Below are 27,507 nucleotides of genomic sequence, written 5' to 3' on the forward strand. Positions count from 1 at the left end.
CAAAAAGGTAACATTTCACCTTGCCTGCTATCCAAAATAAAATTCCCACAAGCAAGTCACCTCTCATCCGGTCATCACGTCATGATACAGAGTATAGACACATACAGAAAACCAAGCGTAGCCTCATTGTGCGCACGCACGCACGCACACACACACACACACACCATTACCTCACTAGATAGGCTTGCCTGCTCATCATAATGGCTTCAGCTTTTGCTCCATCGTTCATTCATTTTTCCCATAGAGATTTCCAAAAATATTTATATCAATTAGGCTATTTTAAGCCTAGAATCAAGCCATCTAGGAATGATGAAATAATATTAAATAAATAAATAAGAAAAAAGTTTAATATTGCATTTTATGTTATACTATATTTAATAAATACCCCCTGCGATTTTCTTTTTTCTTTTCTTCACAGAATCAGATTTGATATGGTCATGCATCATCAGGACCCTGGATGGCTTGATTCTGGGCTTAACATATAATAATTTATGTAAATATTTATGGAAATCTCTATGGGAAAAATCAACACAATATATGCCAAGCGCTTAAATCAGTCTGTTTGTTGATTTCTATGAATCCAGAATTAATACTATTATTATATTTACCGTATGTTAGCTTATTTTAGCTTCCCGGCACTAGGCAACACTTGCTTTCATGGTGTGGCGTCATTGAAATCCAAAAACGGCACAAGCGCACACACACTATCTTTAGTGGCTTTAGAGGCTCAGATTGAGGTGAAAATGGCCGCCACTGCATAGAAGCTCAGCTGGGCACCTGCTGCACTGCCGAATGAATATCCACTACCGTATTTGTGTACAGTATGTGTGTCACCTGTAACCTATATATATATATATATATATATATATATATATATATATATATATATATATATGCATCATGACCCAAAGACAAACCCTGTGTGTGTGTGTGTGTGTGTGTGTGTGTGTGTGTGTGTGTGTGTGTGTGTGTGTGTGTGTGTGTGTGTGTGTGTGTGTGTGTGTGTGTGTGTGTGTGTGTGTGTGTGTGTGTGTGTGCGCACACACACACACACACACTTTTTTTATTTGTATTCTGTGTACTCTGCATACCGTTATACTTATTTTGTTTCATTGGAATGTTTGTTTGTACCATTAATGCTCATAGCGGTGTCAGAGACTGTATCTAGATATGCAGTGTGACGTTTATGGTCCTCCAATAGGGCTCTGGTCCATCCAACCTGGCATTCCACTCATCTCTGCTATGGCACATGCTCTGACACCCTACACCAGAGCTTCTTAAAGTGGTAAACACCCCACAAGTGACCTCAGGTGGATGACAGGGCGTCATCAGGAATATTTAACGTAGCTGTATTTAAAATTTTCCAAAATAAGCAGTGAAAAGTCAATTGATTGTCTACAATCTAGGAACATGGGTAGATGGATGGATGGATGTGAATGCAGTGAAGAAGATGTTGTTCTTTTGCAAACCGAGGTTCCACTGCTGACCCTCTGGGAAGCTTCTGGATTAGTACATCTCATACAGGAGCAAAAATACTAAAAGTGTGGTCTACATTTATTTTCTCTTATTCCGTTCCTTCCGTTCCTTCTGCATTCTCCCTTTAGCCCCTTTCACAGCCTCTTTCTCTCCATCTATCTCTCAATCTATAAAGGAGTTTTGTGTTGATCGGTGCAGAAGGCTTGTCAGGGTATTCATCAGAGCTTGCCTTACAAACCCAGCAGGGCAGCACTAGCAGATAAATCAAATGACCCCATGTCTTGCTGGGTGATTTATAGCCGCTGTCAGATGGTTTTCAACTTCTCAGCCATGTGAAATGAGACCTGGACTTATTTTATAGACATTATGGTGATTTGTTAGAGTGGCGGAGGCCAAGCTGGGTACAAGAGGTGCAGTAAATCAGTGGTTCTCAACATGTGGGTCAGGACCTCCAGGGGGGTGCCCACAAGATTTTGGGGGGTCCTTCCAGATGACAGTGACAATTTAAGCACTTTTAAGTTATTTTTAATACCTCAAATTAAAAAAGAGAAAGAAAAAAAGACCATTACTGCATTGAAAGTCATCAACAATATCAGCCTACTATAAAAGCCGGTAGAAAGACATTTTATAATAATAATAGCCGATCTGCAAGCTCACAACACCTCGCAACACGAGGTGTTGTGAGTTTACAGATCTGCTATTTTCACAATATCTGTGGAACCGAGTCAAACAAAATGTAATGCCTCAACTCCTATAATTCCAACTTAAGTTCTTGTCAGGGTGGGGGTCCCCCCAGTTATTTTGGATGGTCATGTCCTGAAAAGGTTGAGAACCACTGCAGTAGATGACAGACTGTGTGGCAGTGTACGGCTACAATACATTGATCTTTTTTTTTAACTTTGTACATTTTGTACTGTTGCTATTTCCTCATTTGCAGTGAAGGACACTCAGTTTCATTATGTATTGAATTTGAAATGTATGTGAAATAACTTATATTACGATGGGAACCTAAATGTGTGTTACTGCAAGAACAAAAAACGATGATTCTGTATTTTGATTTAAAAACTTTGTGCATTTGGCCGACACTGTTTTGGTGATGCAAAACCCCATGATTCATTACTTTACAAGCAAAAAATAGTACAGGACACAGTAAAATGTTCATTTATCCCTTTGCAAATGAACATGTTACTCTCTAAGAAGTGTCTAAGGAGGATGCAAGGTTCACACAATATCCCTGTGTTTGTAGAAGGATAAGAGAAAAATAGCTAAAACAACAAAGTGGGACGTGATTAGGAAGTAGTAGGTTTATGTCATTGGGCGCATTCGGAAATAGTGCACTGAGTGCACTAAGCAATGCTAACTAATAGGCGAGTGCGCTCCCGGTGCGCATTTCCAAACGCACCCACTATGTCAAGTTTTAAAACGGAGTATCTAGAAAGAGAAATCTAAATAGAGAGTTGTTAGGAGGTGCAGAGCGAGGTCACCACCAGCCTCCCGCCATAACATTACACCACGGGCCACAGCTGCTGTGTCGCCATGGATCTGCTCCCCGGAAACATGATCCAGCTCATAATCTGGCCATCATTTGAACGGCGACAGGCTGCGACGCCGGACCTATGATTTACCCACACCGTGTGTATGTGTGTGTGTATGTGTGTATGTGTGTGTGTATGTGTGTGTGTGTGTGTGTGCTCTCAAAGAGTAAATGTATACCATGTTTTATTTTATGTGGTTGGTTTCATGACTAGTAGTACCTAGCCCTATCACTCACACACACACACACACACACACACACACACACACACACACACACACACACACACACACACACACACACACACACACACACACACACACACACACACACATACATACACATTCAAACATTTGGAGGCACACTAAACATTCCTAACATTGCTTTTTCTTTCTTTTTTTCTTCTTTTTTTAGGTTAGAACTTTCTCCTGTTAAATTTAGCAGTGTGAGTGCTGGTCATGGTGCCAGGCCTATTTCCAGCACTGTGGATGACATACGTGTCATTGCGGAAGCCAGCGGCCGACCTAGCAGCTAGGGCACATACCTAACCTGTAGAAATATGTAGGGAAAGACACGGTGCTGGTGGCTTACATGTCATCCAGTTGTGACGTCTCACTCTCCCTGTGCCCCTTACACTACACTGACCCCAAGACGCTACAGTGCAGATCAGACTCAGAAATGAAGACATTTACTGTATCACATGACTTTCGTCAGAGGGATGTCGCTACAGAGCTAAAACAGGTGTCAAGGGGAGAAAAACCCACTTGCGCACTTTTGTGTGTGCGTGTGTGCGTGCGTGCGTGCGTGCGTGCGTGCGTGCGTGTGCACATGAGTGGAATTGTTCATGAATATGCGTCTACTGTAAATAAACCCGTCTAAATAAACGTATAGCTAAAAATCAACACACACGTTAAATGTGCTTGATTCTCCAAAAAGAGAATGTGTATAGCCAAAGGAGACGTTTAGCTGTTGATTTGTGGGATTTTATATTACAAATGATTTGTAAATGAAGTCCCTTCCCCACAGACTTATAGGCAGATGGATATGTTTACCATTGTGACTGTTGAGGGTCAAAGACTATCAAGAGGGCGATGCTAATTGCCTGAATACTACAGTAAGTCAACACAAGTCTGAAAAAGTACCAATGGGGGTGGGGTGGGGGGTTGGGGGTAGTGTAAATCATGTCTTGGCGGTAAGCCAGGACAACTCCGTCATCAGCAGGCCTTGATCATTGTCAGCCATGGTAAATCGCACGCTCATATCAAGACTGTACATCTGTTGCTTTCCATCATCACTCAAGCCAACTGCAAAGCCCACTGTACATTTGAATGCAAATACGTTTATGTTTCACTGATCCCATCTAAGCCCAGTAATTGATCGGGACAATTATCGGGCGTCGCTGTAAATCTACATCATGGCTCCGCCAGTTGTTCCACCGTTGAAAGGAACTACATGCAAACATTCTCAGAGCTCCAAATGATTTGGCCCTCAGTTGATAAAAAGGATGAGATAAGGTCTTAAAAACTATAGGACAACAGGTCAAAAAATGAACCTGGCATCTGTCTAAATAACATGCTATCTAAAATGTGGTGGAGTCTGAAGAGGTGATCCTTCAGATTGAAATGTGAAATCTGGAAAAGCTGTGTTGGAGAAATTCACACTTAAACATGTTGAACTTCAAAGCTTCCCTAGGGAGCAATCTAGTGTCAAACTACTTTGTAAAAAAACAAATATAATTATAATACCAAAAAGTCACATGCCAGCAAAAAATGCCACTCATTTGAGTTTAATTCAAAAAGTGACCACTTGTCTACAGGTCATAAACCAAAAATAAAAACCATGGGAAAGTGAGAGGAATGTCAGCTTGTGTTGTATACAACGTGAAATGTCTGTCATTCAGTCAAACTATGGGGATATTGCACCATGGACTACTCAGTTAGCCAGGCAACTTCCCTGAACATCTGTCAATAAATAGTATTAATCAATACTTTAATAGTTTAGTTTGACAAATTCATTCAAAACATTAAAAACTACAGCCAACTGAGCCAAGTATAATTTCCAGTTGAGCTGACATGTTCATCATAAATCATTCCATTTACAATTTAGGCATTTAATATATAAATGGAATTATAATCATTCCATTTACAATTTAGGCATTTATTATATATAAATGGAATTATTTATGATGAGTGTTCCAGGAAGCTTTTATGCTGTGGTGGGAAAAGTATTTGTTTTACTTAAGTAAAAGTATCAATTCTGCGATGTAGAAATACTCCTATAATATAGTCCTGAATTCAAAATTCACTTGAGTAAAAGTACAAATTGGTATCAAAAAGTTTTCAAATGTATAAAACCTATAGCAGATCTACAAGCTCCTGAAATGTATATAATCATTTAACTTTATTTCAGACTCCTGGGTCCATAGGGCTGAAGTGGTTAATTTATGTTATGTTATTGTTGTTGTAATAATAATCTAAATCTACAAAGTAACTGGTAACAAAAAAAATCTAATAATTTGCCTCTGAGAAAAGTAAAAAAATAAAATAAACTCAAAACTGTAGGCTACTTATGTACTTACGGTGGTTACTTGTACTATTGCGACTGTAGGTCGCAGTTACTATGAAAACCTGCATTTCCTGTCAGTCGTGTTGTGTCACGCCACGCCTCCATATGTGGTCACGCCTCGTGACACGGTGACACATCACGCCTCACGACATACAGTATATGTCATATATATGGCTGTCTCAATATGTCGATCTGACATCTGTCACTCGTGCTTCTCAACTGTGTTAAGAAGCTCTGTTGTTTCAGGCCTGAAAACGTCAATTGAAAAAAGGAAAAAAAGAAGAAAAAAAAGGTCCATATATGGGCATTCCCAGCCGTTGCCCTAATACGATCCCTGTTATGCCCATATATGGAGATCCCTGATGTCATCAATATTAAGCCCATATATCTGAATGTCAATGGCCGTATTGTGACAGTCTCATGATAACCAGTGTGGTTGCCACGACGCGAGTCACACTTGCAGATGAACCAAGTTGGTACAACACATGGATCTCCATATGTGGAGCTGACTATCATCACCTGGATCTCCATATATGAAGATCACGACACTGACCTCATCAAACCCTGGATAGCCATACATGGTTTGACATATTAGATCTGCATATATGGAGCCGGCCAGCAACTGACCTCACTGACTGACTGAGGGGCGAGGTCGCTTCTCGCCCTCAGGCGTCTTGCTGGTTATTATAAAATATATATAGCCCGAGGCCTACTGCTTAGCAAAATGAAAATGTTAGGTCGGGCTGGGTCGGGTTCGGGCAGAATTTGAGGACTCTATTATAGGTGTGGTAATATTTTCTTCCCTTGTAAAGGAGGAAAACGATATGCACATCCCCGTTTTTAAATACGGTGCTGGACCCAAAAAGTGATCAAATGAAGAAAAAGTGGAATGTCCGTACACAATATAATTCTGCTCTCCGTCCTTTATTTCAACCTATATACAACAACGTTTCGCCCCTCCGGGCTTTCTCAAGTTTCTCAAGTGAACTTGAGAAAGCCCGGAGGGGCGAAACGTTGTTGTATATAGGTTGAAATAAAGGACGGGGAGCAGAATGATATCGTGTGCGGACATTCCAATTTGTATTATTTTTTTATATATATTTTCTTCCCTACCATACAGTGATATGGTAGCATGACTATTCATTACAAAGGTATCATCACAATCATACACATCCACATTAATTAGTATACAGAAACGTTTACAAAACGTTAACATTGGACAGAGCTCCACTATGTTCCATACTATTCCATACAACAGTGGGCTCAGAGCCAAGGGTTTAGTCATTTGTACATCCCAGCTATCTGCATACCAGACATGTATGATCCCTCTGCTGTCAGTATGGACTGACGCCTATAATATCTGTCATAACATAGAACCCCATCATGAGACGCACGCACGCACGCACGCACGCACGCACGCACGCACACACGCACGCACGCACGCACGCACGCACGCACGCACGCACGCACGCACGCACGCACGCACGCACGCACGCACGCACGCACGCACGCACGCACGCACGCACACACACACACACACACACACACACACACACACACATACACAACCCAGTATGCAGTAGGAGCCTACGGCTTACAATATCTAAGTTAACATCCAAATGCTGTGCAAATGTTAAGCATTTCCATAGAGGTGCCAAAAGAAAATGTGAAACAAGGTGTGTGTGTGTGTGTGTGTGTGTGTGTGTGTGTGTGTGTGTGTGTGTGTGTGTGTGTGTGTGTGCGTGCGTGCGTGCGTGCGTGCGTGCGTGCGTGCGTGCGTGCGTGCGTGCGTGCGTGCGTGCGTGCGTGCGTGCGTGCGTGCGTGCGTGCGTGCGGCGTGCGTGCGTGCGTGCGTGCCCATCAATTTACATTAAAATGTGATGGATGGAAATCCACTTACTAAAACCCACTTATTTTGACACCTGGCAATTAAATGCAATAAAACAAATCCAAAGGAAATTAAAGGAACCCAAAAACAGGTCGCTGACTGTGTGTCGACCACATACATCAAATATCCCTGGTTCGATTCCAGCTGGAGACCCATGCTGCCAGTACACTGTTCTGTGTGAATAAAATATAAAGCAAAAGCCATTTGTTAAATGAACTACAACAGTAATTCCCAACCTGTGGGCCTTTCAAGTGGGACCTCAAATAATTTGGAAAGGTTGAAGAATTGAATGATAATATAACATTAATATTAGAAGAAATTATGCATTTTTTCTTAAAAAAAAAAGACTGAAGTGAATTGGGTTAAAATTGGGTTTTAAAACCAGAAATGCAGTGGTTAATCACTTTGGTAACTTTCACTCAAAAATGGCAGATATTTTAAGAATTGTGTATTTCTGTATTGGGTTATCTTATCTTATCTATATTATCTTTGATCAATATATATTTTTTCTTGCAGGAAAGTGTATTCATCTACAGCAGACCAATACAAAGTGCTCTTCACCATGAATACAGGTACCCCTCTCACTGTCCCGGCTTGTCTCTCTCCCTCACAAACTTTACATTTCAATATAAACACCCTGCCTACACCAATTCCCACTTGCATATCAGAACATGATTAAACCCTGCTTGCTTTCCATAGGCATTGCTCAGAGTTTGCCCTCAGTCAATCAGATCATAATACAGTGTGTATTTCTGCACTTGATGCTGTGTTTTTATACCATGCATAATGATATCACCGGCCCTGTCCAATCTTAGATTAAACACACAATTTGTGTTTTAGTTAACATCAGACAAGTGGTTTTTTTTGGTCAACACATAAACACTAGATTAAAATGTTAGGGAGGGACTAGTGGAGTAGAGATCCAGTAGAACTAAGATCAGTCATTGGTTGATTGCGAGCGGGTGTCCCGCTCCAAAAGTAGCAGATCTACAAGCTCACAGTGTATCTTAGATGTGTTGTGAGCTTGTAGATACGTAGGCTATTTTTGGCACACAGCTAAGTACAATATATAAATCAGGCATTATGACGCCATCAAGGCCTGCCAACATAAATCTTAGTAATGTAGATTTAGTCAACTAAAACTAACTAGAACAGTTCAGATTCCTAAAACGTGACTAAAACTAAATCAAAATGTGCTGTCAAAATGAACTGGGTTGACATACTGTAGAATGAATATCAATAGACAGTAACGAAACAGTGAAAGTCTTGGCCAAGAACTTTGACCAATGTCAGTGACTCAAATATAATCAATAATGCACAGCAAAGCCACTGCTACTACTATTGAGTCATTCATGAATACATTTCCAAAATGTTGGCAGACACCCCAAGTACTCGAGCCTTGGACCTATAATAATATAAGATGAATAATACATCATTCAGCCTTTACACACACGCAGGCACACACACACACACACGCACACGCACCACAAATAAATTCACTGAAGTTGAAGCTGAAAATTAAAATGACAAAATAATGTGCGCACATTACCCACTGGTGTATTTCATTGAATAATGAATACTGCTAATGCTAGTATTTTAGTCTGCGAGTGTATACAACTATACATTGAATCAAATGGACCCCAAAAGGGTCCATTTGATTCCACTTGTACACTATTGGAGTTACAATGGATAATAATGAACACTTTAGTGTATGAATTTGATCAGTGTCCCTTCACTGTTGCAGCCATAAAATGAGATGTGATTTCAGACGCTAAACGTCTGCTTTTGTGCGTAATGGAATTCCATATGAGACAGGCTGACACAATTGACACATAACACAGCATCAGAATGATACAGCTGGTGCTCATCAGCGGTGTCTAAAACCTAGAGTCAGTGAACAGTTTTTGCAACGGCGTGCCTTGTCTCTGCCATGGAAATCACTTTACATTGCATGCTGATTCTGCAGCACAGAGGCAAACACGGACATAATGATGTTCACCGTCATTCAGATGCTCAATATGGGCTGCAACCTCTTCCATTGCACAATTAAGAAACGTGCTGTTATAATGCATGTGCTTCTTTGCCTCCTCCTGGGTTCTGTTTCTGGCTTTTGTTTGGATTTGGATTTTGATGCACAAACGGTGTGGTTTCTTTTGCTGTGTGTGTGTGTGTGTGTGTGTGTGTGTGTGTGTGTGTGTGTGTGTGCGTGTGCGTGTGCGTGCTTGCGTGCATGCGTGTGTATGTGCACGTGCATGCGTTGCTGTTGCTGCTGCTTCTGCTTCTGCGTCCGTGGCTGTGCTGCCTGGCTACGCTTTCCCAGATAGCGGAGGACGCGCTCGCAAAAGCGCTAGCCTGTCACTCATGCTCTCGCCCATGAAGAGAGTCCAGAGCTCCCCCAACCTGGCCACAGGTACTAACATGCACATGCATACTGGAAAATGAATAACATTTAATAATACGATCATTGATGTACAGCTAACTCAATATGAAGTTTGTCAAAGATAAGGTATGACCACACTAAGCTCTGCTGGGGTTCAAGAGGTTAAATGTCGAATGCTGTCAAATAACAGTATGTACAGTAGTACATAAAGGCAAATAATGTGATAATAAGACTATATTCATAATTATATAGTCTAAAGACTATATAATAATGAATATTTGTTCATAAGAATAGTTGTTCATAAGCCTTATGATCGAGCCAGGTTGTGTTTTGATATGCTCAAAACATTTCCCGACCGACCGAGGGATGTTTTCCTTGTCTAATTGGCTCGTGGTGTGTCATTGTGTTTCCTGTCCGCCTAGTCCACTCCTCCTCTACCCTGGTGTCTCCCTTCCTGTCTCTCTCTCCTTCCTTCCTGATGTTAGTGTCGCTCGGCTTCCATTTGGCAGTGTTCATTTGTCATCGTCTGACCCCATATTCTTCTCCATCACTCTGTTTCCTGTTCTCTGTGCTTGGCTGTCCCCGCCTTAGAGTATATATTAATAGATATATTATATTAAGTTGCTCAAAAGCGCATGAGGCGATTTCACTCCTCCTTCCGAGTAGGAACAGAGTGCATTCTGGGAAGAATTGGGCCAAATCGTGAACGCGCTGTGCCGTTCACGTATGAAACAGCGTTCACGTGTCATCATGAACATGCGCAATGATAGTCAAGGGACCAGAATTGGCCCAGCGCTGCAATACCAAATTTGGCCGCTATGTCCATTTCGCCTCAGGGTTTCCTCCGGGTGCCGTCTCTATTCATATATACTCCCCGCCCATTTTCCTCTCTGAGGTTTGGTTGTTTATATTATACCTTAAGTGACCTAAAAACTATGTCTGCAGAATAGAAGAAATCTAGTACAACATGGTGCTATTGTGAACGTGTCTGTAAATGTGGCAGTCACTGCAATTGGAACACAGTTGCCCTCTTGACGCCCAGCTCAAAGTCAGAGAAGATTATGCATAAAGGATTTTGTACAAGGTGTATCTTTGATAAGAGTTATTTTCAAATGATTTAATTTCTTAAGACTTCAACATAATAGGCTTTCTTTTCTCCATGTGGTTCATATCTGCTATCTAATGATGCAGATTAAAATACAAGGGTCAAAGGCATTGACCAATTATCAGCTATCGCGGTCCGTGCCAAGTATCTCTTTTTACTCACATCTCCCCTGGAACTTGGCAGGAACTATCTTAGATCAAATAAAAATGTAAAACTGCTTTCACCTGCACTCCATAAAATCCTGAGCATTGCCTTAAATTAAATGGTCTGTATTATGAGAGATAAAGTACAAGTACGTACTTTATCTCTCATAATACAGACCATTTAATTGCCGTATATTAGGTTTAGTTACCTGGAGAATATGGTCAAAATGACTCCTACTGTAGCAGTAGCTGTTTATTTAGCTACAGTCAGATATAATTTCAAACTGGCTTATTATGACTTTGCGCAGTCATAATAAGCTACATTATTGTCAATGCAGGCCTCAATGCTATACTGTTACAGCTGTTCGTCATCAAAGCCAAGGTTTAGTAGCTAATCTTAGGTAGAAATGAGGTATCATACTTAGCTAGTTAGATGAGTTATTTTACCATCCAAGAGTCATTTGGTCTCGTTTGTCATCATCACTTCCTGCAGCTACTGTTAGAGCCATCCAACCTCAAAGCTGAGATCACAAATAGCTATGCATTCCAGGTGTCTCCAGTTTAAACATGGAGACACCAGCGACTCCGGCCTTTCCTCTCATCTCTCATCTTCAGTGTCTCTCATCTCAGTATCAATTCATCTATATAAATTGTATAATTGACATCATAGAGAAACTAAAGCATCCAAAAGATGGACTGATGAATGCTACATGATGACAGCTACTGCTAAAAAGCCATCAAGCTTTGTCACTTGACACTTAGCCTGTCTCACACAGGCTTTCCTACTGGGTGTGTCCGTCTAGTTCTCCAGTTCCCTCCTAATCCCTAATAATAGCCTTTAATGCCCATTCTGCCGGACTCTAATCTCCCCGTTGAATGACTGTGTGGCTAATGTGGTGCTCTGGAGGTGTTTTATCCTTCTCTGCTCTCAGACAGGTTAAGCGATCCAGTCTGTATTAGTTCCTGACAATTAACTATAGCCACTGTCCAGATTCAGTTCACCCCCAAAAATATGGACAATATATTCCCCTTAATGATTTTGCAAGGTTTAACCTGGCAAAAGTTGTCTGATACAGGCTGGCTGGTTGGCTAGATGGTTGAGTGGTAGAAGTTACAGTATGGTTGTTTGGCATAGCATCAGACTATAGGCTAGGGCCTAGGCAATTGAAGAATATTTGTTCCTCCAGCAATCCGGCAATTTCTTTATAGGGGTTTCTTGTGACCCTACCATTAACATCCTATATATGGCAGACAAAATTGTCAAAAATGTCAAACTTTCCTTATGCTTTAAGTAGCATGTCACATGTCAAACTAGGGGGTTTTCATGATTCTGAATCCATTCCAAGCATTAGTTTTGCACAAAATACACAAAAACAGCCATAGCCACTCATCACACATTTGTCATGACATCTATGGCCGTTTTTAGCCCAAGGAGTGTTTTTTGTGCAAAACTAATGCTTGGAATGGATTTTGACATGTCACATGCTACTTAAAGCATAAGGAAAGTTTGACATTTTTGACATTTGTTCCTGCCATAGGATGTTAATGGTAGAGTCACAAGAAACCCCTATAAAAATAATTGCTCAATAGTGACAGCAGGTCAGCAAGTGGATTCATGAATGTATGTACAGTATATTGACAATATTTTAGGCCAATAAAAAAGACTATACCAAATTTCCCACTTTAAACAAAAGAAGCCTGTCGGCTGCCGGACTACTAGTGGATAATGGCGTTATTGAGTCATATTATGTTCATGGCTAGCCATTTATTTACAAAGGGCCGATTCATACTCATATTTTACCACTGTTTCGGCACTGTAGTGCCGAAATGATTTCGTCTCGTCAGAAAGTTTCAGTAGCACCGAAGAGCCGACTTTAGGACGGTACCCGCCCCCCCCCGAACCTCAAATGACGTCACATTGTAGGCTCTACAGAGCCGAACCGACTTTTATTCGTCTCTAAAATAGGAGTATGAATCGGCCCTTACGCTATGCTTTCAATTTCAATTTATAATTTAGCAGACTCTTCCAGAGTGACTGAGGTAATCACATACATAGAATTCAGAGTGTCTCAAGAAACTAAACCAAGAACCTATAGCTTCAGTCCAAACAATATACTGTTGAAATAACAATGAAATCTGTACATTGAAACTAAAGGATACAAGGTAAACAATGAACAAACTTAAAGGGACATTCCACCACTGGAATTAGAAACTGCAGTCACTCAATGTTAATACGGTAGTATTTATAGATAACAGTAGCATAATTTGAACAATTTGAACTACAATGCCCATAATGCTTTAGTGCACTTCCCCTCCTTGTGGAGAGGGGGGAGGCTGCATGGAGGTGTGACTTTGTAGTCCAGGAAGGAAGTGAGACCACATTTTCATGACAGGTTTTTTTTATCATGAAAATATCTAAAAAAAAACACACACACATTACACACTTACTTTAAGTAAACAAAAACATGAGAACCATTGACCAAGATAATGTTTGCATGTTAGCCATATCTTGGTCAATCGCTAGCATCAATCGAGGCAGAAGGTGGCAGGAAGGGGTACAGGAAGACTGAAGTGCTAGACTAGAGGTTGAGGTAGAGCCTGAAGAGGTGAGTCGTCAGATAAGGCGTAAAAGTGAGTCTATAGTTCTAACTGCAATGGGGGAGTTTGTTTCACAGTTTGGGAGGCAGAGTAGAGGAGAGGGGAAGAGTATTGGAGCATTGTTTCAGGTGTTTTAGAGACATTCAGACAGATTTATTGTGTTGTGCTGATGATTGATCTGAGTGTGCGGGAGGGAGTTGTAGGGTTGGATCAGGCTCTGACGCCCGGTATGTGCTGCCATGCCTCTGGTTGCCTTAATAGGCCAACATTACTGTTTTGTACTCCAGGAGTGCTGCGGCATTCTGGTTCATTTGGAGTCACATACCGGGAGGCACTGGAGGGAGTTACAGTAGTCAAGTTTTGAGATGACTGAGGCCTGGATAAGGAGCTGTGCAGACTCCTGGATGACAGGATGAGGAATGGTCCAATACTTCAAATGTTTCATTTGGGTAATAATTATATTGTGAGTGTGGCTGGTTGAAGTATGTGAAGTCCTGACATCTGTGATGGATGTGTCAATCAAATATTCATCCTTGAATCTGAATCATCCATTAACATGCCAGAATATTCAGCTCACAGTTCAATTCATACATATGCACTCAGTGGTTGGAGTTTCAAAATTCTTCATAAATTACAGCATGATTTGAGATTATTTGTTTCATGTCAGGATATTCATTGTCAGCTGATATCCATTGTCTTTTCTCCTTTCAGTGTCTTGCCATGTTTTGTGTGCTTCAGTGTTCCTTACCTCTCTTGTTGCTATAATTTTTATTTGTATGTATTTTCTTTTCCTGGGGGTTTTATAATACAAGAAGTCACTTATTTATTGCTAATTTGTCTTCTCTGTCCGCAGGGAGTGAGTCTCACTCATCCGATTCAGGTAATGCATTTCCTTAAAACAATATTAGAATATTTTACAGTATCCCTGGAAGTCTTTTAATCTATAGAAAAAAAATAGAACAGACAAATTCCCCCTGCTATTGTACTGCTTAACATTCACCTACGGTAGAATTATCTAGGACAGCTAGGATATTTGTTAGGACAAGAAATCAACACCACAGAACGCAATACCTGATGTCACGGATGGCCTGAGTGGTAACGTCATCACGCGATGATCTGATATTCCAGTGTGACATGGTGTTGTGCGTCTGTCTGGTCTCCAGATGTGTGGCGGTCGCGCAGCGCCACAGACGGCCTGAGGAACGGAGACGCCGGCAGCTCCTCTCTAGCTGCCAAAGGCTTCCGCAGCGTCAGACCCAACCTGCAGGACAAGAAGTCTCCCACACAGGTATAGATCTCAGTTCTCAGGGTAGATCTCTTTTCTGTCATTTGAATTCAATAGGAGCCAGCGTGTCGCACACCGAAAATGGCAGATCTCAGTTCTCAGGGTACTGCAGATCTCAGTTCTCAGTTGCCACGGCTCATTTCACTCAGTGGATTCCATAGGAGCCAGCGTGTCGCACAGCGAAAATAGCAGATCTACAAGTTCGCAACACGTCGCAGCGCGGCGTGTTGTGAGCTTTGTACATTCTGTTTGTAGATTGTAGATTGGCTATTTTCGTCCATTAGTTATAATAAGAGAGTAAAAGAGACGCAGTCTCAATGTGTTTTTACTGGTTAAATAAAGATGAAAGAGAATTTGAAGTGATCAAAATAATAATAGAATACAGCTCTATTCCGTGTAGATTACACACACTGCCTCGCACATCCTTGTTTTTCCTAAATCTGTCTCTCCCCAAATAAATATATGCAAGCTTCATTGGCAGGACAATGTAATGTGTCTTGCCAAAGCATTGCAGGAAAAGGGAAAACAGCTAACAAATACTGTAAATATCCCAGAAATCTAATACCCGATAACAGATAATGTTCCACTACTACAAGAATTATAACAGCTTTGTATAATTGCTCTCTCTCTCTCTCTCTCTCTCTCTCTCTCTCTCTCTCTCTCTCATATTATTCCGTTCACTTCTCAGCTTTCCAACTCTCACTGAACCTTCCATCATCATTGCTACTGTTTAAGGTTCTATGCAGTGTTTCCATGCTGCTTGTCTCTCTCTCTCTCTCTCTCTCTCTCTCTCTCTCTCTCTCTCTCTCTCTCTCTCTCTCTCTCGCTCTCTCTCTCTCTCTCTCTCTCTCTCTCTCTCTCTCTCGCTCTCTCTCTCTCTCTGTTCCCAGGCTTCAATCTGTCTAAAACCATCCAGTGTTTATGTTTCTTACAGCAACCATTAGCAGACTAATCAAAAGAGTCCTTCCTGGTCTTGTGGCGTGTGTGCGTGGCTGCGTGCGTGGCTGCGTGCGTGCGTGCGCATACTTTGTGTGAGAGAATGTATCTGTGAAACCACACCACAGCACCATGAAATACAGCCTTTAAACCACAGAAACACCAGACTCCATTCCAGAATATGCCTTTGCTGTGTCCTGATGATGATTTGTTTTTCAGCTTTACTCTGATGCACATTTTCTGTTGTTGTTGTTGTTTGTGGCCGTCCGATGCCTTCATTGGCCAACCCAGGCTGTCAATCAGGTGCCATTACCGCCCCCTCGGAGACAGAGTTTCCACCTCCCCCCCACGGGTACTAACCCCCCTTCCTATAACTCCCTCGTTACATCCGGAGCGCTTGGAATAACTCACAGTGAGAACACGCTGTTGAAGGAGTCCTACAGTATTCGTAGCACATCCTCCTATTCCTACTCTGAGAGGAATACTGCTCACACCTCCGCTCTAGCTTCGCCTGAGCACGGCTCCCTGCACGCCTGCCCCTCCGCTATCCCCAACAATGTTAGCAACTGTGCCACCACGACCACCACTAACACGCAGGTCCAGGAGCGCAAGGTGTCGTCCCTCAAACTGACCCCGGTCACCATCCCCGATCCCCCCGATCACATCAACCCCCACTCGGATCACCAGCCCAAGACCCCGGCCTCACCCACACCGCCGACCGCATCCCCAGCCTTATCTCCACCCCCGACCTTGACCCCGGCCTCACCTCCACCTCCGACTCCAGCCTCACCTCCACCCTTGACCTCAGGTTCATCTCCACCCCCGCCACTGACCCCAGCCTCACCTCCACCCCCGCCCGTGACCCCAGGTTCACCCCCACCTCCGCCCCCACCCGTGACTCCGGCCTCACTCCCACCCCCGACCCCACCACCTCGGAGAGACTCAACCATCCCGCCGCCTCTGACGCCAACGTCCTCGCTGTCGGTCCACATGGCGCCCCAGACCCCAGCATCACCTCCTCTAGACCCTGCAGCGGAAGCCAAGAGCCCAGCTCAAAGATCAGTCCTGGGTCGGACTCCGACTCCAGCTCCTGACCCAGTGGAGATGGACAAGACTACTGCTCCCGTGGTTCCTCCAAGACCCTCCCCTGCAGAATTGTTGGTACATACACCTGACAACCAGGCTGAATTAACCGAATGATCAACCACGATCGTTACCTTCATCATCACCTTCAAACCAACAAACCAACCAACCAACCAACCAACCAACCAAACCACTGTGTGTGTGTGTGTGTGTGTGTGTGTGTGTGTGTGTGTGTGTGTGTGTGTGTGTGTGTGTGTGCGTGTGTGCGTGCGTGCGTGCGTGCGTGCGTGCGTGCGTGCGTGCGTTTTTATGTGCACAGTACATAACACTGATGTTACCTGACGTTGCCTGTGCTGATGTTCCCCCACACAGTGTTTGTTGTGCTCCACAGCGTTTGGACTAACACAGCCTCTTGAGTTCACAGAGAGACTTCCAACTCCTTTCGGGTAGTCACCAGTTCCGCAGCTGCTCGCCGCTCCTCCTGCACGTTTCACATGACACTTCCACTGTTCACTAAGAGCTCTCAATGTCTCCTCTCTCCTTTTCCCCCTCTCCGTCCACCTCCCCCCCTCTCTCCCTCCTTCCTGTGGCAACCAGGCGCCCACTTCCCCCGACGCTGCCTCCTGCCGCTCCCCGTACCACAGCCAGAGCAGTGAGTCTCTTGACTACCTGCCAGGGCTCCTGCCCAAGACACTGACCCCCACCCCGTACAGCCCCGCCGGAGTGGCATCCGGAGGTGGGGGAGGGATGTTGGCGCTGAGCCTGGGAGGCGGCGAGGGGGGCGGCGGGTCGCCCTCGGCCTCCCCCGTGACGGTGTCGGCCCTCAGCCACTACTCCTCATCCACGGCCGGCTTCTTGGAGGAGCTGCAGGTCTGCAGCCTGGATTCTCCCGGCGCCTCTCCTACGCCCTCCCCCACCCTCAGCCACCTGTCTGCCTATACCGTCGGCAACGGCGGCGCGGAAGACCCGTTAAGCGTGGTCTGCGACACCGTCGGTGCTGTGGCTGCCGCAACCACGACCCTCGTGGTCACTAACGTAACTATCCCCGCAAGTAACTTACTTAACACACGCCGCTATCAAAAACCTGACCCCCGTCTCCCTTTCCGTCCTCCCATCTTGACTGGAAGGCGTGATCCCCCCGTCCTCCTCGACGTGTGTTCTCACTGTTTACATTCCACTAACCCAACCTGCTTGAGCCGGTCTGCCGGTCCACATACCTTCAATCTTGATTTCAAGCCTTTGTGATGCCTTTCAATCTGTCCGTGCCTCTGTTCTGTTTGTCTGTTAAATGTCTGTGTTTTCACATCAGCTGTGAAACAACTCTACTCTGTATGTTTGTCCAATTCCAATCAATTGTGTAAATAATTGCACATAATTTTGGCCGATGGATTTGGCCTAAAATGTAATGTTTGTTATATTTTCAGACTAACATTAACAAAACATTATTTTTTTTCCACCCACAGTCTTGCCTTGTATGTGTATAATTTGTCACAAAACAAGTGAATCTAGAGAGATGACCTTCAATGTTTTTAACCTCTTCTATGTCTGTATTATAATCAACTGAATGTCTCTCCCTCCTAACCTATTGTTCTATACCACTTTCACCCTGGTATTACTATTACGAGTATAGGCCTCAAGTAGTTAACATTTGCCGTTGTGATGTCCAGTCGTCATCATTGAGGGCTGAGTGAACTCAGATTGATATCAGCTGCTGTAGTGTTTGTTTAGAATGAAGTACACACACACACACACACATTCTCCGGAGTCTCAGCAGATGAAGCATGACTTATTTGTGTTCCTTTAACTTGTTGATTGTTACATGCTGTAGCAACACTATTTAAAATATCTAATCTCTTTGACTCATAAATCTGAACAATCTTAAAAAGTATTACTTTTTATTGACTATACGATCCTCAGAGCTTCCTTAACCTGTTCCCCACTGTATTGTTCATATTACATGAACCTCTCTGGCATCATTCATACAATCTAACTGTCCACTGGCTAGAAGATGATTGACTCGTCTGTTTTCTGGTTTGTCGGCCCCTCTGTGTGTCCCAGGGTCAGGTTCTCTCTCAGGCTATGAATGGAAGCAGTGGCCACCCTCAGAGACCCCTTTCCCCTCCATCGTACCCCCCTCCTCCTACCTCACTTCGCACTGGCCTCCACAGACAGAGCAGGAGCTCAGGTGAGACACCTGTCTTCTGGCAAGACACTATCACCTTATTGGGTGGTGGGAATCACAGCATTTTTCTCCTTCTTTATTTTTTATATTATTTTATTAATTATAATATAGGTAATAATGGATTTTATTTGTATTGTGCTTTCATTCACAAGGAATCTATCAGTGAAATCTTATACAAAAGGTATAACCATAAATCTCTCACGATCACCACACAGGAAAAACAGCAACATTATGATTAACGTATATCCTGAAGTCAAGGTAGAGAGGGACACCCTTTATCATTTGGGTTCAAATCTTGATTGATTGATTGATTGATTGATTGATTGATTGATTACTTTATTAGTAAAAAATGCAAACAGCATGGACATACAGTAAAACACAGCATAAGGATAACACAAAAGTCCTGTGTCCATAGGCCTATATGTCACATAAAAATGTGTCTATCGAATCATTTGCCTGAACAGTTTATGATATTGTACATTATATTATTGTAATCCTTGACCATCAAAACATAGGTGTAGACATCACCTATTCTGTATTATCATGTATGGTTCAGGAGTTATGATGCATAATACATTATTTAGTAATGGTGGAAAGTCATGGCCACCAGAGAGCGTTTTTGTACAAGTGTACCAAATTTCACGCTTTTATGAAATCTACCGCACTATAACATATTTTGTTGTATTGTACAGTAGATGTCAGGGACCCACAAGAAACTGGAGACTGGAACCCTTTTTGTTTCTCATTAAACGTGTAGAACTACTAATTGCTTCAAAGGAGACCGCATGGCAGGTGCACCGTCCAGGACAACCCTCTTTGCCAAGTACCCAAAAAACAGACTTTCAGAAAACAAATCTATGGAGAAACACAGGAATACTCTGAACGACATAAAAGGATAAACAAAAGCTCCTGCAGAGCTGACATTCTCAAGCTTTCCGTGGTGTTTCCTTTCCAAGTGGGTGTCTAGGAGTGGAATCAGGATGACAGCTGGGCCTGCCTTGGCCCTGAACTTGTACCAGACACGTCCACTAACCTCAAAGCTAAATCCCAGAGGTTGAAAATAAAAGGCTGATGGATTCTTGCTTCTGGATTATATTAATAGAACATCCTCCCAACTTTTCCAGGAACTTAGGAATTCCAGAACATTTTTAAATCCCTAAACATATCACCGTGATTTATACCTCCACAAAGCGCCTTGTGTTGTCTTGCACTGAGATGATTTACCTAGTTCTCTCATCGATTGAACAGTTAATGGGTCTTTAGTGCTCCTGTCCTGTTAGGCAATGTTGACAATAAAAGCATTGGCGAGGTTCACAGGATATGATGCATTTACTCCCATTATCAGCAGGCAGAACTCAGAAGTAATCAATTGCAGAACAAAATGGAAGTGGGGAGAGGTTGGCGTTAGTGCTTAGGTTTGCAGCACGGAAACCTTCAAGTATGATTTACAAGTGTGCTTAGTGTGCATCTAGGTGATATTCGTAAGCAGAAATATGAGTGGATTGAATACCGACTTGACTTGGAGGGCTTTGGTTTGAAGATCAATGTAACCGAAACTCCTTTATGAAAATGAAGTCGAAAACTTTTTGAGTTTCCCCAGATTCCCTCAGATTACACATGAACGATAGGCTGAACTCCTTATGGACTGTAATATCTCTCTCTCTCTCTCTCTCTCTCTCTCTCTCTCTCTCTCTCTCTCTCTCCTCCCCCCCAGAGGGCAGTGAGTCAGTCACCAGGGAGTCAGTGGTAACGGGTCAGACCACCATCAGCAGCACCATACCCATCGCCCGATTCTCTGAGGAGGAGAAGAAGGTGTACGTCATCAAGGCCCCTCACTACGAGGGAATCGGCCCTGTGGACGAGTCGGGCATCCCCATCGCCATCCGCACGGTGAGGAAATCCGAGTCGGTAGGACTTAAACTTTGAAGCGTCCTGGTCCTGGTTCTCAGTCATTTTAAACATACTGTTATGATTTATATTAAAACATTTGAGTCTACCGATGTTGTGTTCCAACAATAGTTGCGAACGCAATGAGCACTAACTATGAGACCTAGCAGAACATGTCTGTGTGTCTGTCTGTCTGTGTGTGTGTGTGTCACGCTGTAACACAACCCGCCCGCCACCAGAGGGTGCAGATGTATCGCACACAAAACACACACACACGCGCACACACACACACACACACACACACACACACACAAAACTTAACTTAAAAAAAAACGTAACTTAAAAAAAAACTTAACTTAAAAAAAAACTAAACTTTAAAAAAAACTTAACTTAACTTAAAAAAAAGCATGCACGCACACATACACACACTAAAAAAATTACTTAAAAAAACGTAACTTAAAAAAAAATCTTAAAGAGAACTTAAAAAAAACTTAAAAAAGTACGTAATTTATTCTAATTGTTGTTATTGCAATTTACAAGCTGCATTCGCTTCCCGCGTTCGCGCGTCTTACTTGTAGTTTCCAATAGAGCGTCGCTGTTACGAACTGTTTAAGTCTAGGGGTTTTACTGCCCGTAACATGTATGAAAGAACAACACGGCTCATAAAAGAGTATCTGTTTTAATACTCAGTTCACAAATAACTTACAAAGTGGCATAGTGCATGATGAATGATACTGACAGAGTGGCTCTGTGAGCCCAGAATGAATGAACACTTACATGACTGAATGAAGTGGAACAGATGACCAAACAACACAACCTAACAGACAGACAAATGGAACTACAACTAAACCGGACATGAAACACATAAGCAGTCGGCTGGAGGGAAGGCCACACGCTGGAGTGCTCCCACACCACACGCAGCAGTGTTCCCACCCCGAAGTCCAGGCACAGAGTGAGCTTTATAGTCCAGGTAGCGAGGCCTGAGCTGCCACAGGACCAATCAGAGAGCTGATCAGGCTCCAAGCCAGGCCCTCCTCAGGACAGCAACACATTAGGGACAACAATGCTCAGCACCTGCAGGGGACAGAAGCAACACAGGGATATACACAATATGACCCACAAGGCCATAACACCTCCCCCCTAAGATCAAACATTTTACCCTTAACAAAAAAGGTTTGATTATTCCACTTTCACATCACTAAAAAAAAAACCAAAACCTGCTGAATATACTCCTTCCTACAGTATCTCCCCCCCACTAAGACCCTTTCTCCTAATGTCTCGACTGAGACCTCTTCCCCATGTCCACTGAGATTCACTCTTCCTACTACATTCTCTTCTGAGAACCCTTCCCAAACCTCCTCTGAGATTCAATCTGCATACTACATTCTCTGCTGAGACTCTTCCCAAATCTCCACTGACATTTCCCTCACTCCTAACGTCTCTCCTGAGACCGCAATCAAAAACGTAGCTTAGCGAAAACCAATTCCATTTGGTACGTCAGGTTACCACGTAACCCTTCTCATGTTAGAACTAGTTTAATCACTACACAGACCAATATGGTTTAAGCAAACCCACATGACAGATTAATCACAATACATTCAGATCACCACCCTTCAAAATCTCAACCCTTTTAGTGCGTAACAAAAAAGGATATCCAAGGATGAATCTGATTTACATGATCACTAAATTTGATTGGATCCACAATCACTTAACTTGTACGCCTGGTCCTACTCAGGACCCCTAAATGAGCAAGCCATTGAATTTGGAGGTCTGCCACACTCACAACGCCCACACGAGGGCAGCGTTTAACAACCCTCAAATACAAGTGCTCTAATACTCTGTAGAGTGGAATAAAGACGCTTTCTCCACAATACATACTGAAACGTTCAACCTGTTCAAGGCACTAGCCGACACAAAACACAAGCCTTTACACCCAAATGTGTAAAGTGACAAGTGCTATCGAAAAACCGTGGCAATAAAAACACATGCCTGAATTCCACTTTACGTCAGGGCAATGGCTCACCAAACCCCGTCACAAGTATTTATGAATCCACGAAAAAGTGTAAAACCACCGGTTTGCAAAAACGAATTTGGTTTCTGCTCGCAAAAATCTGACTATTTCTAAAAAAAACAGCGGCGCGGACGCGCATCGAAAAATGCTACAAATATAATTTAAAGAAGCCTCTGAAGCCTCTACAACATCATGGCAAAAATAGACACAACACGCGGCCTGTCAAAAGCAAAATAGCAGCGACAAGAAGCAAGTATAGTACCTGAACAGTTTAAAACACCATATATCGACATCACATTTAGTTGTGGTAAATGCCTTGCCAACTAACAAACAAATACCCAAACTACATTCAACTTGGTACGTAAGGTTATAAAATAACCTGTCACACTTTCAGAACTAGTTTGAATTACCCACCAACGGACCAAAAACGAGGTATGAAAAACCCACTTTGTTTAACTAACCTCTACGGTTGAATGCACAACCACTAAATGTACCTGAGTCCAACATAGGACAACTTGAATGAGAAAAAAAAAAAACGCTACGAGGTTTGACTGCTGCCGTGGGTGCCAGCCTCCGGAGTTTGCACACACCACGACACGGCCAAATAAACATTTCACCACATTCCATATCCACCCTCGTCCGTATCAGGTTATGGATTTCAGAAATATGAACGGTGCCATCGCAGCACCACTGCATTATATCAAAATTAGTGCGATTCCAGCACAACTGAACGGAGGGCAAAAGCAGCTATATGACTCGATTTTCTGCACCCTTATTTAGCATGTCAAGCTCCTCACGGGTTAAGCCAATCTTCCCGTGGCAGCAACACATTCGACACAAACGCTGAAAAAGCAGACTTCACTCTCACCTTCTCTGCAGCAAACGGGACCAAGGCAATCTCTGGGTGGTGGGGCTTAGAGCAGGAGCACCGCGCTCCAGACCGGCATTTCTCTCCCGTGGCTGTGTCATCAGGCCGGGGAGCAGGCGTCGCAGCCGGCGCCCTATCAGGACTCACCCCCCAAAGGGTTATCCCTAGTTCCCCAGAACCCCCCCAGCCTTTTTCGGCAGGTCAGCACCTCTGGCGGCACCCAGGGAAGAATCTTCAGCCTCCGCTTCATCCTCCCCCCCTATCCAACCAGTTGCACTGACCATCCGTCTCTCAGATGCCACATTCAGAAAGCCACCTCGAACTAACAGCTCCACCACCACCCTTGTCTATATCGCCTCCCAGCAGCCCCGCCAGAGATTCTAAGAAATTTGGTAATCTAACAGCTTTTAGTTTGTCCAATTCACCTATACTAAACTAACCAAACTTAAGGTGCAACAAAATACGAGCAACATACCTACCAATAGCAACTCCAGCCGATCACAAACGGGACCGAAAAAAAAGAAAACATCATGTTACTTTCTTTTAACAAATGCAGGTTCACCAAACGAATATTACTAAAAAAAAAGAGACACCATATAGGAGTATGGGCTCAGTTTTAGCAACCACCAAACAAGAAAGAGAGACCAAATGACCATAGTACAAGCTCAACTTTCTTTTGGAACAAAAAACTGACAAACAGCCACTTAATATTCACTTAACATGGGTACTTTTGAAAAGCCAAAAAACCAGGAGAGATCCCAACTAATGGGTTAACTTTTAGAAAAAGAAATCCCAATTAACAGGTTCACTTTTGGAAAAAGACAAAAGACCGGACGAGATCCCAAATATGTTACGAACTGTTTAAGTCTAGGGGTTTTACTGCCCGTAACATGTATGAAAGAACAACACGGCTCATAAAAGAGTATCTGTTTTAATACTCAGTTCACAAATAACTTACAAAGTGGCATAGTGCATGATGAATGATACTGACAGAGTGGCTCTGTGAGCCCAGAATGAATGAACACTTACATGACTGAATGAAGTGGAACAGATGACCAAACAACACAACCTAACAGACAGACAAATGGAACTACAACTAAACCGGACATGAAACACATAAGCAGTCGGCTGGAGGGAAGGCCACACGCTGGAGTGCTCCCACACCACACGCAGCAGTGTTCCCACCCCGAAGTCCAGGCACAGAGTGAGCTTTATAGTCCAGGTAGCGAGGCCTGAGCTGCCACAGGACCAATCAGAGAGCTGATCAGGCTCCAAGCCAGGCCCTCCTCAGGACAGCAACACATTAGGGACAACAATGCTCAGCACCTGCAGGGGACAGAAGCAACACAGGGATATACACAATATGACCCACAAGGCCATAACAGTCGCAGTCCCACCCCCTTTCATGACGACGCCAGGCCCAGGAAATAATTCCCAATGCATTTGTCCCATTGACATTTCAAAGCGTATTTATTTAAAGACCTTATAAGCATCGTACAAAGCCAACTCGAGTTGTGACAAATCATGACAACAAACACAATATTTGGGACCAAACAAATAATTACAAAGAAGAAAAACAACAAAAAAAGTGTTGTAACCTGCCGTTTTCTTATTCTTTCTAATTATTTGTTCTGCCCGAAAAATTGTGTTTGATTTCATGATTTGTCACAACTCGAGTTGGCTTTGTACGAGGCTTAAAAGATCTTTAAATAAATACTTTTTGAAATGTCTATGAGGAAAATGAACAGGGAATCATTTCCTGGGCCCAGGTAGGGGGCGGGACTGCGACGCTCTATAGTGTCCAATCAATAGTAAGTTTGTAAACTTACTATTACTAGTTTTTAGCAAAAATCACAATGTGGTGTTCCGTGACAAAGCCGTACTATGTCATGGAAAATCCAGATGGCGTCATGCATGCTTTGTCACTGGTGGTGGTGGTCTATATCAAGTACATACCACTTCGCAAGAACAATGTTGGTGTAACTAAAAGAAACATGTATTTACACGCATAATTATCAACTACGATACAACTTCATGATTTTCACATTGGCATTTCCCGGTAATGTAGAGTGTTCTAGTTTTAAACTTTGCATGTAGAGGTGTGTGCTGTGATTGGTCTACTTGTGGGGGTACATACTGTATACAAATACAGACAAACTGTGTTTTATGTCCTGTTCGCACAGGAGTGCCTTTTCCACAAAACGTAGCCTACAGGTCAGGTAAAGGGTTTTCTTCTGTGTGGGTCTCAGATATTCACAAGCTTTTGCCACAAACCGTACAACCAAAAGGTCTCTTAGCTTAATTACAAGCTTTTCTCATGTAGTTAAACAATTTCTCGAGCTCTGTGTTTTGTGTGACGCATTCACACGCGATAACTAAAGTTTGTATTTTAAATGGAAACAAATCATTTGGATGAAAGGTGCTTCACAGATGTAGTTCTTTCATAATAATTTGTGTAGGCAGGTGCTATGTGGTGTAGTGTGGGTGCAACAGGAATGCAGAGTTTGGTCTTCTTCTGTAGTGGAATATATGAGCTGGCCTGGCAGACTTTGTTCTTTTCAGCTGTCAGCAGCTTTAGACCTTACATTAAAAGGCCCCTCTCTCTCTCTCTCTATCTCTCTTTCTTTCTACTCTCTGTCATTTTATGCTCTTGTTTGCATGTATTTCCTCCGCTCTCCCTCCCTCTGCCTGCCTTTGTGTGCTAGTTGTAATTAGGGGCTCGGTCAAAGTCTTTATTATGCACTGTACCGCAGGCTCTTTGGTGTGTGTGTGTGTGTGTGTGTGTGTGTGTGTGTGTGTGTGTGTGTGTGTGTGTGTGTGTGTGTGTGTGTGTGTGTGTGTCTGCGTGTGTGTCTGCGTGTGCGTGTGTGTGTCCGTCCGTGCAAGCATTAGTTAATGAGTGTGTGTATATGCAAAATTCCAAAAGCCTCTCTGCATAATCTTAGCACCATTGTTTGAGTGTGTGTGTGTGTGTGTGTGTGTGTGTGTGTGTGTGTGTGTGCGTGTGCGTGTGCGTGTGCGCATGCGTCTCTAGAGACTCCATCCACACTCTTTTCGTACAACCAAGCCTTGTCTGCGTTCAAGAGCCCTTCTCCCTCGTATCCGTTTCTCAACGAGTTGTTCAACATGCAGTAGGAGCCAGAGCAGAGAATGAGAACGGAACTGAAACACAGAGACAGACAGATGTCCTCTGGGACGGACACACAGAGTTCGGCCTGGTCATTTTCGCGTGAATTTGGCCCAGACCAGCCCACCACAACCAGCGCGCAGAAACTATACCGCCCACTCCGTCGAGGCACACACAAACAAACAAGCCCTAATACCACCACTTTTACAGAACAACATAAATGATACAAACCAACAGACAACTACACAACCCTTTGTTGCTCTCACAAGAATGATGCTAGGATTCAAGATAGAAGAGGGTCTATTTGTCACTCACTGATACAGGTACAGTGAAATTATCATGATGGCACTGGCAGAACTTTCCTGGTGGCCTGCCGCCTTCTGGCCTGCCTGCCTGTTTTATTTTTTATTTTTTTTGTCATGGTGGCCCCTATACGGTC

General features: G+C 43.2%; 1 protein-coding gene across 1 annotated transcript in view; it reads left to right on the forward strand.

Annotated features, from left to right (window-relative positions):
• Positions 1-8,025: 8,025 nt before the first annotated feature.
• Positions 8,026-27,507, forward strand: part of sorbs2a (sorbin and SH3 domain containing 2a) — a gene marked incomplete at its 5' end in the record, with an annotated part of 53,432 nt that continues 33,950 nt past the window's right edge. The window contains 7 exons of the mRNA XM_079498341.1: positions 8,026-8,035; positions 9,784-9,873; positions 14,543-14,569; positions 14,853-14,977; positions 17,591-18,016; positions 19,052-19,178; positions 20,890-21,065. Of these exons, the coding sequence (XP_079354467.1) occupies positions 8,026-8,035; positions 9,784-9,873; positions 14,543-14,569; positions 14,853-14,977; positions 17,591-18,016; positions 19,052-19,178; positions 20,890-21,065 (981 nt within the window). The remainder of the gene's footprint in view (positions 8,036-9,783; positions 9,874-14,542; positions 14,570-14,852; positions 14,978-17,590; positions 18,017-19,051; positions 19,179-20,889; positions 21,066-27,507) is intronic.

Source organism: Electrona antarctica (assembly GCF_951216825.1).
Source record: "Electrona antarctica genome assembly, chromosome: 4".
Classification (NCBI taxonomy): domain Eukaryota; kingdom Metazoa; phylum Chordata; class Actinopteri; order Myctophiformes; family Myctophidae; genus Electrona; species Electrona antarctica.